This window comes from Equus caballus, chromosome 16 (genome assembly GCF_041296265.1).
Source record: "Equus caballus isolate H_3958 breed thoroughbred chromosome 16, TB-T2T, whole genome shotgun sequence".
In the NCBI taxonomy this organism is placed as follows: domain Eukaryota; kingdom Metazoa; phylum Chordata; class Mammalia; order Perissodactyla; family Equidae; genus Equus; species Equus caballus.
Genome location: NC_091699.1, coordinates 42,528,032 through 42,543,943, shown reverse-complemented (window position 1 = coordinate 42,543,943; position 15,912 = coordinate 42,528,032). Strand labels below are relative to the sequence as shown.

Genomic DNA, 15,912 nt, shown 5'->3' with positions numbered 1-15,912 from the left:
GCAGTACAGGTAGGGGTTGCTGCAGCTCATAGCCCAGCTTTGCTACTAACCAGCCGTGAGATTAGGAGTCAGTGACAACCTCTCTCAGACTCAGTTTCCCTGACTGCAAAATGAGGACGGTAAGATTACCCACCTCACAGAGTAGCTGTGAAGATAAATGAGATGATGGCATGTAAAGCACTTGGCACTCAAATGCTGGCTCTTAGAACTAAGGACAATCGGCAGAGAGCATGGGAAAGAAGAAATCAATGAGCAAAATGACAAGTAGTGTCCTGGGTGAATATGAACAGGAAAAATGAAGGCTACATCAAGGACAGGAGGCAAGAACTTGACAGAATTCCCTCCTTTCAGCAACCAACAGTGCTTGGCTCAGAGCTGTTTCTACCAATCCTCCTGTGGGGAGGGACCAAGTAAACAAGGAAAATCCAATGTTCCCAAGACCTAAAACACCTACCATATCCTTTTCGGGTAACGGCCATCAGGCTTGTTTTCTGCGTCCTTGCCATTTCTTACCACTCATTGTCCTCTCCTGGACACCGGGCATTCCCAGAGCACAAACTATGTGCCCGTAAGCACTTTCCATTCATGACCCTGTTCAATTCACTCCTGAGAAGCAGGGCCTTTGACTGGTCCCTTCTAGGATGAGCAACTGAGGCCTAGAGGGCAGTTGCAGGGTCACAGTGACAAGAGCAGAGCTGGGAACTGACCCCGAAGTTGCTGGGCACCAAGAATTAACCCACAGAGCACAGGGCACACAGGAGGGGAGGGAACGTCCGTTGGAAGAATGGACAGGCCCCTCTTTTTCTTTTTGAATGACGGGAAACTTGTTGTGGCTCCCAAATTTCAGTGGCTCTTGTCAAACTTCTGCAAACAAAGTCCATTTGTTCTGAGAATCAAATTTCTTCTTGATCCGAGTACCCCGTCCCTGCTCCAGACGCCACACAGACAACAGGTGCCTTCCCGTTGGAAGGTGAGGTAAACGGCCAAGGACAGCAGGTTCCCCTTTTCTAAAGTGCAAGAAATGCCAGTCATCCTCGCCTCCTACCCCCGGCTAAGCTCTCTCCTTCTCAAAGGAAGAGCCCCCAGCAAACCATGCTGGGAACCCCAGCGATTCCGGAACCAGGAAAGATGATTTAGAATAATGAACTACACAATATTAAAACAAAACATTTTATTTGATGTAGAAATTCTAAGGTACAAAAACAACCTTTTGCAAATGTCAGTTGTGATCTACTGTCACCTATTTACAGTTATGTACAAATCAAATAAGATGTTAATGTTTTCAATGTACAAATACAGAACCCTGCTACAGTCTGTCAGTGCTCACTCTTCCCCCAGACCCCACAAAGGACAAACCTAAAGAGGAAACAGACAGCGGCAACAACCACCGTGTTCCACAGGCTTTCCCCCTAGAACGTAGTGACAGGGAGCTTCTGTAGTGAAAAAAAAAAAGGAAAACCTAATGGTGAAAATAGAAGTTATCTACTCTCTAAATGAACACATTTGGTTTTTACAAAAGTTTTTGCTCTGTCCAGACTCACTACGGTTTTTCCTTGAGACAGAAAAAAACTTTTAAAAGTAACAGACGATTACACATTAGCATAATCCAATGGTAATTATTTTATGTAACAAATGGAGCAGCCAACTTTGTCTACGTTACGTACAAACAGAAGATCGCGTCTTCGAATCTTCTTGACCGGAATTTTATTTGATATAAACGTACCATATGCAGTCATAACGGTTTGCTTTTGTCAGACTCCCAACTGCGCAACACACAGTGCTTGGTCAATTCAGAGACATGACTCCAGCCCTTCAGAACATGGAAAGCTCCTTGAGGAGTCTGTGGTCCCAGATGAATTTTGGAGAGGAACCAAAGTTCAGGAGGGAAGACGACTGATCAAAATTCCCAAGAGGTCCTCACTCAGTCTCTTTACAAATTAGTCCTTAGCAACTGCTATCTATCTCGACAGTGGTTAAACTGAAATCTGCACCATTTAAAAATATTGTGCATCATGAATTAAGGCTGATGTCTAGACATATATAAAAATAGAATCCAAAACTGGGAGGGAGGGGTAGCTGCCACTCAGAAGGTAAAAGCTGGTCTTGAAGAGTATCTTGAAGAAGCTCAGGAATGTCATTAAACACATCAGGAACAAGCACCAAGTATTTGACCAAAAGAGGGGAAAACGACACATCTGATAGAAGACTATTGCCAAGAAAAAAACCCCAAATGCGTGACAAATAATCCTCAAAATGAATACAGGGGATATACCATTTTATAAAAGTGCCATTATATTTTTAAGTAGTAAAAGAAGCTGGGCACAGAAGAATTTCCCTGTAATCCCCATCCTGAGCTTGGCCTTCACAAGGCACTCATGTGAATAAGGCACTACATTCTATTTGGGCGACTCAACTGAGTTTGAAGCTGAGAAACAGAACAGCAGTGAAAATTATTAAGCCCTTGGAAAACGAGAGCTATGAAGCATGGTTGAAGTAGGTGGGGTTATTTATCACTGAAATAAGAACACCAGTGGGATGACTTCACTGTGGTTTTCAAATACAAGGAAGGTGACCAGCTGTTCTTTTTCCACCACACACTGAACAAAAGAAGCCTGGTTTGAATTTGTATAAGGAAGACATACAAAGAACTATCTGATCAGCAGGGCAGGTTACAGAATCTCCTTCGCTGAAAATCCAGAATCCCACCCACAGCCAGATGTCTGAAATAATTCAGGCGCAGCCCTGTCTGACACTGAGGCGAACACGCCAGATAATCCAAACTTTCTCCCACCCCCAAAACTCTGAAATTGGAATCAAAGCTATTGGCTTACAGGCAGACTTCCTTTTGTTTATTTTCACCCTGAGCCTGGAAAGGTGGTGATACAGCAAGGATGACCTGACACCCCATGTGGACTCCTATCTGATACTTCGATATCGAGAAGAGCTTTTCTCCGTGCACGTTTCACACCTCCAGAACAGAGTCGATTCACAGATCGTTTAAAACACAAGACAAGGCAAATACCCAGCTCGAGTGGACACTCGGGCAGCCTTGCCATCCTCCCCACAATGCCTGCTTTCCTTATTAAGTCCAGGCCTGAGCTCAGAACACTGCACATCATCTGAAACAGTGACGACGCCAGGAGCTGAAACCATACACAGTGTCCTTCAGGTTGCGGAGTTTAAATCAAATTGTTCCAAGTGTCCTATTTTTTAAATTGAGAGAACATAAATCTGGTTTTAAAATTAAAAACTGGCTTGCCTTTCTCTTAAGACCCCATTAAATGTAGAAGCAATCAAAACATTTCAAATACATTCAGAATCATATCAAATTTCTTTGGGGGAGCAAGAGGGAAAGAAGCAATCCCACCACTGGCTGCATTTGGTCATTAGCGTGGATGCCTTTTATTTCAAATATTATAAAGCAGAGATGGCAAACCGGCAGCTGGTGAACCAAATCAGGTCCACCCATGTGTTCTGTTGTAAACAATTTTTCTGTAATAGACATTTAAAAAAATTTAGTTACTAATACTAAAAAAAAAAATCAGAATTTTGCACATAAAACTCCAGATTCTCAGCTTCCCTTGAAAAATGGGAACATCAGGAAACACTGCATGGCCACAACTGGCTGGAATGGCTGCCCTCTATAGGTGGGACAGGAGCGCTTCAGTTTGCCACAGTCCCCACCATGCCCTACTGCTCCCTGACACTGAGAAGGCATACCATTGCCATTTATCTTCACACCTTATTTATCATTACACCTGGCCTGCTCCACTGGTGCCCCCTGAAGGCATAACATCTGTTAAATAAGAGCAGTAGTCTTCACCAAAATAAAACAGAAAAACCTAAGAACCTCCACCTTGGCATTGTCCACCTCTCTCCAATAAAGACACAAGAGTAATTCTTCTCTCCTTAAGAGGGCCAAATTAGTGTTGAGGTGGTTGGGGACTGCAGGTTTTCTCTCTTTGGGGAGGAGGGTGTGCCATTTCTTCTCCAGGAATAAAACAGCTTTTTTTCTTCCTTTGCTTCTTTTAAAGGAAAAGATGCTCAACTCTGAAAAAAGGAAAACTTCTGAAAATCACATAACCCCAAGTTTGGAGGGATAGTTTCCTCTTTATTTGTGCTTAAGAGGGGGAATCTGAGACTAGGGGTAAAAAATTAAAAAAAGACACTTGTGGCTACGAAGTAGCAAGACCCAACTTTGACAAACAAACACACATGTCACCATTGCTAAAGACATTTTTCTGATCTTCTGATCTGGGACTATCTTCAATTATTGCTAATGTGTCAACCAAAAACTGTCTCATAACTTTATGGCCCCTTCTTATTTTTGGCTCAAAATACTATTACCTGGCTTGGTCATGCACATGAACACCTGGACCTGGACCCGAATGACTTCTGATTCTTTCTGGAGAAGAGTGTGCCTCAAAGGCCCAGGACTCGGACCTCTAGAGGACCTTCTGCCCCCTGTGTGGCTGGGCTGGGTCCATGCAGGTGGTCCCTTTGGCTTGGAGCCGACCTCTGAGAGAAGAACACACCTTAACTGGGCTTTCATCTCCCTGACCACTCTCCTAGCAAAGCTGACCATCTCAGATGCTAAGCCCCTTCTGGAGGGTGTTGGTGAGTTAAGATAAACAACTAGACCCCTACTTTCAACTAACTGCAGGCTTCTTGGTTCCCTGGAACCCTGGACTTACCTCTGGTCTCCCGTCCAAAGGACACCATCTAACTTAGCCCCACAAGCCTTTTACTCTCAGGATCAAGGCTTTTCATTGAGACTATCCTTTATCGTAATTCTTGTATCCCCAATGTCTAAAAGCCTGCAACTTGGCAGAACCTTTATCTGAATTCTGTCTTACCATTTCCACTGTCGGAGACAATGTGTGAGCCAAAAGACGCAGCTCTGCTTAAACCAGATGTTTTGCCTTAATCTACAAGGCAACCATTTCCATTCCCAGCATGAGCTGGGAAAGGTAAAAAACAAAAAGTAAAACTAATAAGGCAAAATCATCAAGTCAGACCTTTCAGCTTATTCTGAACCAGGCATTCACGCTGTGGTTTCATTACTTGGCACAACAGAGACTGATTTTGTTGTCTATCACCAACATTAGTATTTCAAAATAAGTACCCAAACCCTAAATCCAAACTAAAACATCACCTGATTCTTGGACTAGCACACTTTCCCCTTCCATCTGCATAATAAATGAGTCCATTTAGCAAGCTCGAGGCCCATGCTCCTGGAGCCCAGTTGACGTTTCCCTTCCAGGCCTCCATGCTCTCCCTGGGGCCACTTTCTCAGAGATGCCTCATTTCACTGCAAAGCTGAATATCTATCCTAAAAACAGCTCCTCCTGGTTCCTTTAGGGGCACGCACCATTTCCTGGCTTCAATAAGAAATCTCTCTAAAAATGCTCCAAAGTGAATTTTCATATGTTAGCAAGTTTGGACAGACCGATCTCCTCCAAAGAACGGATGGTGACGATGGAGCAGCAGGACAGTCTCTTGCGGCAGGAGCTCTGTGCTCATCCTGAATTCCACGGTGACAACACGGAATGTCTCTTCTCCATCAAGATGCCTGGCTTCATGGGGGAGACAGTTCTATAGCTCACTTGTCTCTCCCTCAGAGCAGCTGCAGGAAACCTGATGCCAGAGAACAGACGAACACGTTCTTCTCCCGAGAAGCTAGCAGCTGCCTTTACAGAGCAGGGAGTATGGCATTTGCATCAAAAATACACACAAACCTCTTTTTTCCGATAAGGGTGCAAACTTTCCCTTCCCCACCCTCCAAACTTGTGCTGGGAAGGAAAAGTCTTGCCCCGTTGCACCTCTCACCCTGTCTTGGGATGTTTCTCAGTGTCCCCCTTAATATTGGTCCTATTTGCTGAAGGAGTGAAAACCAGTCCCTGGTGTGAGTGCTGAGAAAAGAGGGTGCCAAAATCTAAGAGCACCTGTGAAAATGGTGGAAAAAGATACTCACACCCGTTCAAGGGCATGAGGAGGAGAAGGGAACAATTGTTTTCCCTCTGGAAACAGAAACTCTATAGAGAAGTCATTGATAAAAAGAGAACACTTACTTTTCCTTTTTAAAGCCAATTCTTTCCTCCTAAATTCTAAATACCTATTTTTGGTAGGATAGAGCACAAGAGACAAATCTTTCATTGGGTAAGTACCACCACAGAAACTCAAAAACATGATGCACAGGCTGGGTTGTGGGGGGAGTGCTTTAAGATTCGAGAATTTAATGATTTCAGGGCCCATGTCTTCTTTAGATGACACTCGAAGAGCACATTCATCCTTTGTGACAGACCCCTCCTTTTCACCTTCTTAAAAAGAGGTTTGTCATTAGTCAAAACAAGTTCAGCAGATTAAGTGGCCACTACCTCCAGGCCGCCGTGTTTCAGTGGATCCTGATCCCTAATATTCCAGACGTAGCTTTAGATCAGAGGCCAACCAAAGTACGAACTGCAACATCCAGCAACGCAGCCCAGTCGGGATCAGTCTCTTAAAAATAAGCTTCCAGACATGAGCATCTGAGATACAGCACAGTAAATGTAACCCAGGGAGCCTCGGCAGGCAGCTCTGGCCCTCACATGATGCCTACTCAGACCAAGAGGTGGCCTTGGGTGCTGAGCTCTGGTGCCTCCTACACAATGACAACCCATCTCAGAAAGAATGGTCTAGATGGTCAGCTTGGCCCCGCAGCCCCCACCTCAGCCAGGCATGACGCCTACTAACACACAAAGGCTCGTTTTATGAAGGCGACCGTAGTCAGCCACCTCCTTGACCTCTGACTCAGAGCTTTTTCAATACCCATGGCATCGTAAGTTCCACACCAAAAGTGGACAGGAACATCATCTGTAACGACATACATTCCAGATAGACTGGCACTTGACTTCTGTCGCTGTAACAGCATCAAAAGTGCTTTTCCCACGAAGCATTTCCAATCAAAGTAGCCAACAGCGAATAGGCAAGGTTTGTGCAGACAAACTAAGTCTGAATGATCAGGGTGAGTACTTTCCTATTTCTCTTTACATATTTCCTCCCTACATCCCAGAACTGGCTCTAATCCAAGGTCTGACCTAATGTGACAAGCTGTTGTCAGACCTTACGGACATGCCTCTCAGAGCTCCATATGGTTACAGAAAGTTGGAGACTTTGCCAAGATATCTGGTAGAATGTAGGGGCAAGGAGAGAGAGTACTGGCCCAAATTTCACTCCAAATATCCTTGTAGGAGACCTCAGCTCCAAGTGGGCCATGCAGCCAGAGAGATGAGCTGGGGAACCAGAGAGGCGGCAGCTAAAGTGGCAATGCTTAGACTCTTCCGTTTCGTTACAAAGGGGCGACCGCGTGGAGTTCACCAGTGTAGCTGCAGCAACCAGGTTCTGCTTTGCACGCCCCGGAGGCGAGGAGCTTGGAAGGAAGGGCAGGAGGGTCCTCCTCACCTAAGGAAAGAAGAGAGGGCAGAGCCACACATCACTGCACTTCACTGGACATGGCGCTCAGGCCAGAACGTGGCTAGACCTGGGTGTGAATGACGGGCTTTGCACAAGTGAGGCAGGCGTCCCAACCAGCTCAAGATGGGGCACTCTCAAACAGCTGACAGGTTCTAGTCCCCCTAGTTGAGGGTCTAGGGTTTGTATTCATGATTCCAGCTAGTCACAGGCACAGTAAAGAGCAGCCCGAGTTCGTACCCGGGAGGGGCTCCCTAGGGAAGCAGGGTCCTCCTACAAAGCTCTCCTCCCTGGAACCTGTGCTGAGCAACGATGGAGAGAAAACTGCACTGTGAACCCAGGTTTAACAGATGTGGCTTTAAAGACATTGGGAGGGTGTGGGGTGGTGAACACTAAAAGTCCCTCATCTAACACCCTTGGACCTTGGACCTTCAGACATTTTGGGAGTTTAGCAAGGTGAGTGATATAATGCACATACTGTATATTACATAACATGACAGCTCACCATAATTTAACATCAGTATTTCTTTTTTTTTTTTTTAGGAAGATTAGCCCTGAGCTAACATCTGCCACCAATCCTCCTCCTTTTGCCAAGGAAGACTGGCCCTGAGCTAACATCCGTGCCCATCTTCCTCTGCTTTATATGTGGGACGCCTACCACAGCGTGGCTTGCCAAGTGGTGCCATGTCTGCACCCAGGATCCAACCTGGCAAACCCTGGGCCGTTGAAGCCAGACGTGCGAACTTAACCACTGTGCCACCAGGTTGGCCCCTTAATATCAGTATTTCTGCAGCTCACACATGTGAATGTTCCCAATACCTGGGATAAATCAAGACTATCAATGGAGTTGTGCTACTTCCCATCAGGTTTCACTGCCAAGTAAGGTTGCACCAAAATTAGAAAAACACTTTCACGTATTTCAGGATTACAGACAAACGGTGTGGCCGCATCAGGAACCCGACCACCCCCCCGCGCCTTACCCAGGCCTGAGGAGGACGACATGCTCTCCGTCAGCGAAGACGTTTCCGTTTGGTCCATGGAGAGCCCTTCCATCAGGGGCAGGGACAGCTCGGAGGAGGGCACAGAGGAGTCATAGATGCCCGAGTCCCGCGGCATGTCCGAGGGGCCGACGGCTTTCACCGTGTGCAGCAGAGGCTGCAGGGCCGAGCTGCCCCCGGGCCCGGGCCCAGCCTCGGCGTCCTGGTCCAGGCCCAACTGCTGACCTTCTGAGGGCAGGTCGGCAGGCGCCCCAGGGATGGCTGCCTCGGCCTTGAGGCAGAAGTCGCTCTCAGCTCCTGGTTTGCACAGGACGTCGTTTAAAACCAAGCCGGAGTCAAACTTCTCCAGCACTGGCTCCCGGGAGCGGAGTGGAGGAGGATGGAAGGGAACGAACTGCTTCTCAAACCAGTCGGGCTCATCGTCGATAAACTGGTGCATGTTGCAAATGGCAACGTAAAGGGACCGGCCCGATTTGCTTCGGAAGTAGTTTCTCCTGCTGACGCGCCCAGAGTACTGCGCCGACTCCTGGAGGCCGCGGTCGTGGGAGTGCAGGTGCGAACAGAGCTGGGGCAGGTTGTCCATGAGTTTGTACTTCGTGCTCAGGTCCAGCACGCCGGGAACGTCCCCCTCGCAGGAATAATCGAAGTAGACGGCAATGAACTTGCTGAGCGCCGCTGACGAGCTCTGCTTGGCCTGGCGGAGCTTTTCGGCGATGGCTGCCACGGCCACCAGGAAGAGCTCCCCCTGCCCCGAGCCGCGGCCGCCGCCTTTGTGCTTGTAGTTCTTCTTGTCCACAAAGTACTTCATGCCTTTGGAACACACCACGATGATGAACTGGGACTCCTGGATCTTCTGGATGACCCATTCTCTCTGCCCTTCTCTGCAGAGACTGAAGTCTTCCCACAGGTCCAGAGCCACCTGGAAAGAGAATGGGGAACCTCACTCACCTAGACAGCTTGGAGAGTCAAGTAACAAGAACAAGAATGTCACAAGCAGGTCACCTCATCTGTCTCTTAATCTTTATCAGCACCACTATGCAGGCTCCAGGTTGCCCAGGCACAGCTAACATTCCATGCGTGACAGTCACACACCAGGCCCCCTGCATCATGCCTTCATTTTAGCATAAGATGGGATCATGACCATTCCCACCCTACAAGTGAAGAGGTAGAAGTACAGAGCTTCTAGCAACCTTCCTGTCACATAGCACACGTGAGATCCTCAAGGGACTTCGAGTGTGGTAGTAAGCATGGAAAACGGAGGCACTGGGGTTAATCTATTTGATGAGTGAGGCTGCCTGGATAGAAAGGCCGATTCTGGAGAGAAAGCTGGAAGGCGATGATGGAAAGACGCGGGTGAGGGACCCCAGAGCGGGCTGAGAAATGGGGCTTAGGTCTGGATGTTAGAGTCGCCCACAATGATCGATGACTCACATCCAGAGCGTGTGACTGACTAAGCAGACCTCCCCGGCCATTCTCATAGCCCTAGGGCCAGCCTTGCTGTTTACCAGTTGGTCAATAGCTGCAGAGAAGAGGGGTGAACTGCAGTAACACGGCCATTCTGGTTAACTCACTTGGGAGTGACCGGCACCTCCCACCATGACTTCACAGCGTCTACAGGGTCACATCCCTGCAGGACCTTTAACCCCAAGGGGGCGGGTACTGACAAAGGAAAGAAAACCAGGCATGCGTGGCCTTCTCAGAGGGCTTTACCTTCTCAGGCTATTTTCATCCAATTTGACTGAAAATGTCTCTTGGCAATGTATCAGCCTCTTTCTTTCTACAGTTCAGAAACTAATTCCCAAGGGTTATGCCTGAACGTGGCAGCCACAGTCTCTTACGGGTAAGGGGGTTCTGAAATGCCTTTGTCTCCTCTTCGGCTCTAAGGTGTTACCAAAGGGGAGAAAAGCCTCAACATCCACCCACTTGCTGAAAATAATCCTGAATTGTCTCACATTTTCCTTAATTCTCACTAACATTATATATTTTAAGAGCTAATTGGGAGTACACACCAAGCATTTAAAAAAATGTTCCCACCTTTGACCCAGCAATTCCATTTCTATATGTCTCTCTTTGGAAAATCATCAGAAATGAGGCAAAACTGAACTACTGAGATGTTTAACAATTTGAAATAACTCACTTATGGTGAATCAATATTATGGGTCACATGGCTATTGAAAACTGCAGTTTACATAGAGCTGCTAATAGCATGAAAAGTTACTAAATGAAGAGACAGAGAAGAATCATTCCAATCCACCCAAAATGCAAACCTTTATGTATGAGTTCATTCATGTAGAAAAAGACTGGAAGGAAATACACCAAATATTAACTGTGATTCTTCTTTTCTCCAGGTTGAGATTACAGGCCATTTTTTATTTGTCACGTTTCTCTAGTGTCCAGATTTTCTATAGTAAGTACTATACTCATAATTGGAAGACTTTTCCCCCTGAGGCTAGTTACTTACAAAGTAGAGCAAACAGGCTGTCTGTATCTGAAAAGCCTGTGCCACCAGCGAGAGTCTGGAGTTGTTTTTCAGCACTAGAGCCCACCCACCAACCTCTGAGCATGCATGTTAGGAAACCCGGCCAGCCTTGTAAATACACTGTTCTGACACTAGGGGGCAGTCTCACCACGTGGACAGATTCTGAGAAACCCACCAGCCACCAAAACACAAATAACTTTCAATTATACAATATTGTACAGTTCTTGCATTTGTAAGAAACAGTGTGCCTTCCATGAGAGATTCAAAGTTCACTCTAAAATTAACACTCTGACATTACAGAAAATCTACACATTAAAAGCTAATTCAAGAGAACAGGTAAGAAACCAGAGCAGACCATGTGAGCACTTGATACGTTTTTCCCCTTGGCAAAGCTCCCCCAAAGAACTGTCTAAACTCTTTGCTTTACTTGCCATTCTCTCTTTGAGCCAATGCTCACTAGAATGTCTTGAGTGATCACCTCCTCTCACCCCATCGCATGCTCCCAGGCAGCTGTCATTTCCCCCCATACAACTGCATGGTCTTTTAAATACTTATAAAACTTCCTGCCAGGTGGGTGCCACTGAAGGCTTTTGAGCAGGAGTGTGTTAAGGTTAGAACTAAGTGTTAGAACACATTTGGTGCTGGTGATGGGCGGGAGAGACTGAAAGAAGACTGCAAGACAGACCCCAATTAGGAAGCTAGGCACTAGTTGAGGGCAGGTGTCACAGGAGGAGGCCTGGAGGCAGGGAGAAGGTGGCAAGGAGAGAGTACAGAGCGTGTGTCCTGCCCAGGATAAAAGAAAGACTTTAGATTCCTCACCTCACAGCCGCAGAAGTCCTGGAGGAAGTAGGCAAAACACTGGACGACGTTCATGTGATTCTGGCCATCTTTACTGGAATAGCAGAGGAAGACCTTGGGCCGTGGCCGCAGCCTCTCTCTGGGCAGTGCTGTGGTGTAGGTGGAAGACTCAGAGCTCTCTTCATCTAAATGTGAATATATATTTTCTAAATTGGAAAAGAAGATAGGGTTGACGCCTACGAGCAATGCTGTGTCCTGTTCCCCAAGACTCGGGACCTAATGCTATCTTGAAGAAACAACAGATGACATGTCCACTAGAGCACTCCCAGTTCCACAGACCCACCAGCCCCTTGGGTCACCAGTGGGAATAGGACAGCTGATTTCTCCAGTGGAGCAACAAACGGCCAAAGCTTTCTTCACCTGAAATGGACCTCCTGGCAAGCCAAGAACACTGCAGAAACCCCCCAGTCAGCAGAGAGCGCCCAGAACCAGCTCTTGCAGCCAATGCACCTACTAGATGAGCTAAGCATTGGCAGAACTGACCTTTTCTCAAAAAAAATTTTTTGACTGAGTTATAACGTACAAAGGTAAAGTGCATAAATCTTAAGAGTACATCTCAATAAATTTTTATCTAAGTACACACTGTGTAACCACTCAGATCAAGATATGGAACATTTCCAGCTCCCCAGAAGGTTCTCTCTTGACACCTGACTTTCATAAGTGATCAAGCCCTACCTAGATCCTTACTTATACTTTTAGACTTCCTTTATGCTCTTGAATTTACCATCCTGAGTATGAGAACAGAAGTATGCCTGTCCTTTTCGTGGCTCCTGAGGTTGAGTCAAGTATTTTAATTCTGGGAACTACAGTAGGCAGGGAACTGACTACAGGAGCTGGGTGGCTTCTCAGACGCCTGCTGGGAGGGACCCAGTACTCCCAGTGTCCACCTGTTGGCAGCAGCCCCAGCCCTGCCCCTGGGGGGACACACCACACAGAGATACCTTGTTGCTTCTTGCGGCACATTACAGTGAAGAGCGTCGCGAAGGCCGATACGACGACCAGCGGCACGGTGATAGCCACAGCTCTGATGGGCCCAGCCCACGGGGAATGCACTGGGAAATTTCAAAGGGATGCTTTTACACTAAGCAGCATAATAGGTTCAAAGAGAAATAATTTTTTTCTTTTTAAACACAACCACATAAATAGGTGTTAAGGACTCCTTGACCATCTTCCTCTAGAACCACTTTGGTGATGATAAAAGCATTCATTTTAAAGGGTTGTAGAAAACAATTCAACAGAGTCTGCTGGGACGTAAATACCACTGAGTGAGAATTCTGCCTAAGGAAACCTCCCCTCCCACCACTTTTCTTGCGGGGACAACTGACTGTTTGTTTAGTCCCAGAGACACACACGGCTCTGGCTTTGATCTTCCAGGCATCAACATCAGGGTAGAAGGAAAGTCAGATTTGATGGAACATCATTTAAGAGAGAGGAGCTCAAGTTTTCTTGTGTTTCGCTTTTGTAAACCATGAAATACAGAAGGTGCCAACATTTCAAACAAAAAATCCTTACCTGGCTTTAAGGCATAATGCATCACTTTTCTCGTTGTATTCGTGTCATCCACCAGCTGCAAAACAGGAAGATGATGTATTATTTTTTTAAGTAATAGTATCTCAACAGATTTCATTTATTTTTTTCATGTGTGGATAGTGGGGGTCAGCGGGGGGTGGGGGGGAGTGAATAGGGCAAGAGAAAGGGGAGCTGCCGCTGCCTGCGATCATTTATGAGCCGAGACTAGACAGTAATAGTCAGATACATCTCTGCTTTACTAACTTAAAACTCTCAACTTCATCACCTTGCCTTTCATGAATCAAAAGGTTCTTTATTCACTGATGAATTCAGCTAGTAAGTTCCACTATAACAATTCTCAATTAAAAGGGCATCTTACCACTGATCTTACAGGGCCTCCATTAATGCTTTAAGAGGCTGTGTCACTTCAAAACCACATACTACTACCGAGTAATGCAAGAAATTTGCAAGAATGCAAGAATTTGGTAGATGTTTCTACCAAAATGTTAGGCCATGTTGGTTGTCTGTGAATAGTGGGGCTAGGGACAAATTTCTAATTTCCCTTTCTGTTTTTCTTTTTCTCCTATTTCTGTGGCATTTTTGATACTGGAAAAGTCATCTAAAAGAAGAAAAGAAAAAATGTATCATTTACATGCTCTTTTAAGTGGTATTTAGAACTCATGTATACTTATACAGAAGAATGTCAGCAGAAACCCAGAGACGTAGAGGCAGATGTAATGGGCATAACTTTTGTTTTGCTGTTTTATTACTAAAACAAAACTGTAATGCTAAAATTTTAAAAATATAACTTTGCAGTATGAAGGAATATTACACAGAAATTTTAAATCATGGTTATGTAGACTTCAGTCTTGTGTCACTTAATGACAGGGATACCTTCTGAGAAACGTGTCATTAGGTGATGTCATCATTGTGTGGACACCACAGACTGTACTTACACAAACCTAGATGGTACAGCCTCTCTGGTACTAATCTTAGGGGACCACCAACGTATATGTGGTCCGTCACTGACCAAAACGTCATTATGCAGCACATGACTACACACGGTTACATAAAAATATTTATTTGAAATATTTAATAGAAAAAAATCAAAGATCAAGTACATATAAACTTTGTAAAAAGCATGTTAAGGACCACGTAACAATATAACTGTGCATACCTTCAAGGTCTTGAAGCTTTAGGTGTTTCAAACAGTTGGAATTCTACATGAACTGGATTCATTCTGTAGAATTAATAACAGGGCTTTCTTGAGCTATACGTACCTCAATTATATAATCCCCTGGAGAAACATTTTGAAGGAGGCAGCTGGTTGTCTCCGTATTTTGCTCCTGCAAAGAAACAAACAACTCACTTGTTTTAAAACTCACTTCTTGGATAAAAGTCATCAGGACCCCTCTTGTCCCCTAGAGCTGAAGGAGACTTGTCACGAGTCTCAACCATGTTTTCAGAAGATGTCGAGTAGAAGAGAAACAACTGTGTTTATCTGCCACATGTTATCTGAACTGCACTTTAACAAAAGGCCCAGAAGAGCCTGGGACCCCTGTCATATTCCTATGCTTAGCTGGTGGCGCCCTCAGCAGGCATGTTTGATTTGAAGACAAAGAAACTAATTAGACTACCCTTTACTTAATAAAAAGGTGGGGAAAGAAATTTACCACTTCGTGTCTGTGCATATTTTATTTGCCATAATTTTAAACTTGAGCAGAAGGTCAAAGAAAGTCAATGACAGAGGTGAGAGCCAGCAGAAAAGCAAACCCTCCCTACAAAAGGAGCACGTCTAGAAGGGAGCTCGGTTCTGTCATCACGACCAAAAGCCTCTCTTGGTGCTCATGTGGAGCGATCTAGCAGTCCTGTGGCTTCCACAAAATGCTTCACTCTCTCCGACCACCTCCAGTTTAACAGCTTATTACTGAGTTTCTGCTTAACCTCGAACTACGTGTAAACTCAGTCCTCACTGAAATGCTAGTGGCTGGGCTCCTGAATGTGGTTTTTCTACTTACTAACTGTGTGACTTTGAGTAAGCCAGGTGACCTCCCTGAGCCTCAGCTTCCCCATGTGTAAAGTGGAGATGACAGCAGACTCTGTGTTATAGGGTTCTAAGGATTCAATGAGCCTAAAGCTCAGTGACTAGCACAATATTTAAATATAGAAGAATAAACCAGAAATACTTAATTATTTTGGTTCCTTGGTAATAGTTTTACCAGGCTATACATCACCAGGGGACAGCTGGGGTGGAGATACCTGTGAAGTGAGGACGATAGCATCATGGCCCTGAAACGTACCCAGTGACAACATTCTGGAATTTCTACCATCTGATAAGAGTCAACAAAGTCACACTGAGCCATCCCAATTCCAGGTGCACAGGGGTCACTCTAAAACATGCAGTGTTCCTTTATGGACACCTAGCCGCTCACCTGTTTACAGGTCTTTCGCTTGAAGGGTCCTTCGTGCTTGAGCTTGTAATGAAGATAGAAGAAACGAAAGCCAAAGGTGTGCGGCGCATGGTCGAAGGACACCTGCATGTCCGAGCCATGCTGAGTGACGTTCAGGTTCCGAGGCTTCCAGACTGGGAGGAGAGAAGAGGGAGGAAGGGGAGTGAGC

General features: G+C 45.8%; 1 protein-coding gene across 2 annotated transcripts in view; it reads right to left on the bottom strand.

Annotated features, from left to right (window-relative positions):
- Positions 1–1,156: 1,156 nt before the first annotated feature.
- Positions 1,157–15,912, bottom strand: part of IL17RD (interleukin 17 receptor D) — a 64,263-nt gene continuing 49,507 nt past the window's right edge. The window contains exons 7-13 of one of the 2 annotated variants that reach the window (XM_023620232.2): positions 15,726–15,877; positions 14,574–14,639; positions 13,297–13,351; positions 12,726–12,836; positions 11,746–11,930; positions 8,430–9,366; positions 1,157–7,440 (exon numbers count right to left, since the gene is read on the bottom strand). In XM_023620232.2, the coding sequence (XP_023476000.1) occupies positions 7,328–7,440; positions 8,430–9,366; positions 11,746–11,930; positions 12,726–12,836; positions 13,297–13,351; positions 14,574–14,639; positions 15,726–15,877 (1,619 nt within the window). In that variant the 3' untranslated portion in view covers positions 1,157–7,327. The remainder of the gene's footprint in view (positions 7,441–8,429; positions 9,367–11,745; positions 11,931–12,725; positions 12,837–13,296; positions 13,352–14,573; positions 14,640–15,725; positions 15,878–15,912) is intronic. The other variant, XM_023620233.1, reaches the window with a different exon arrangement.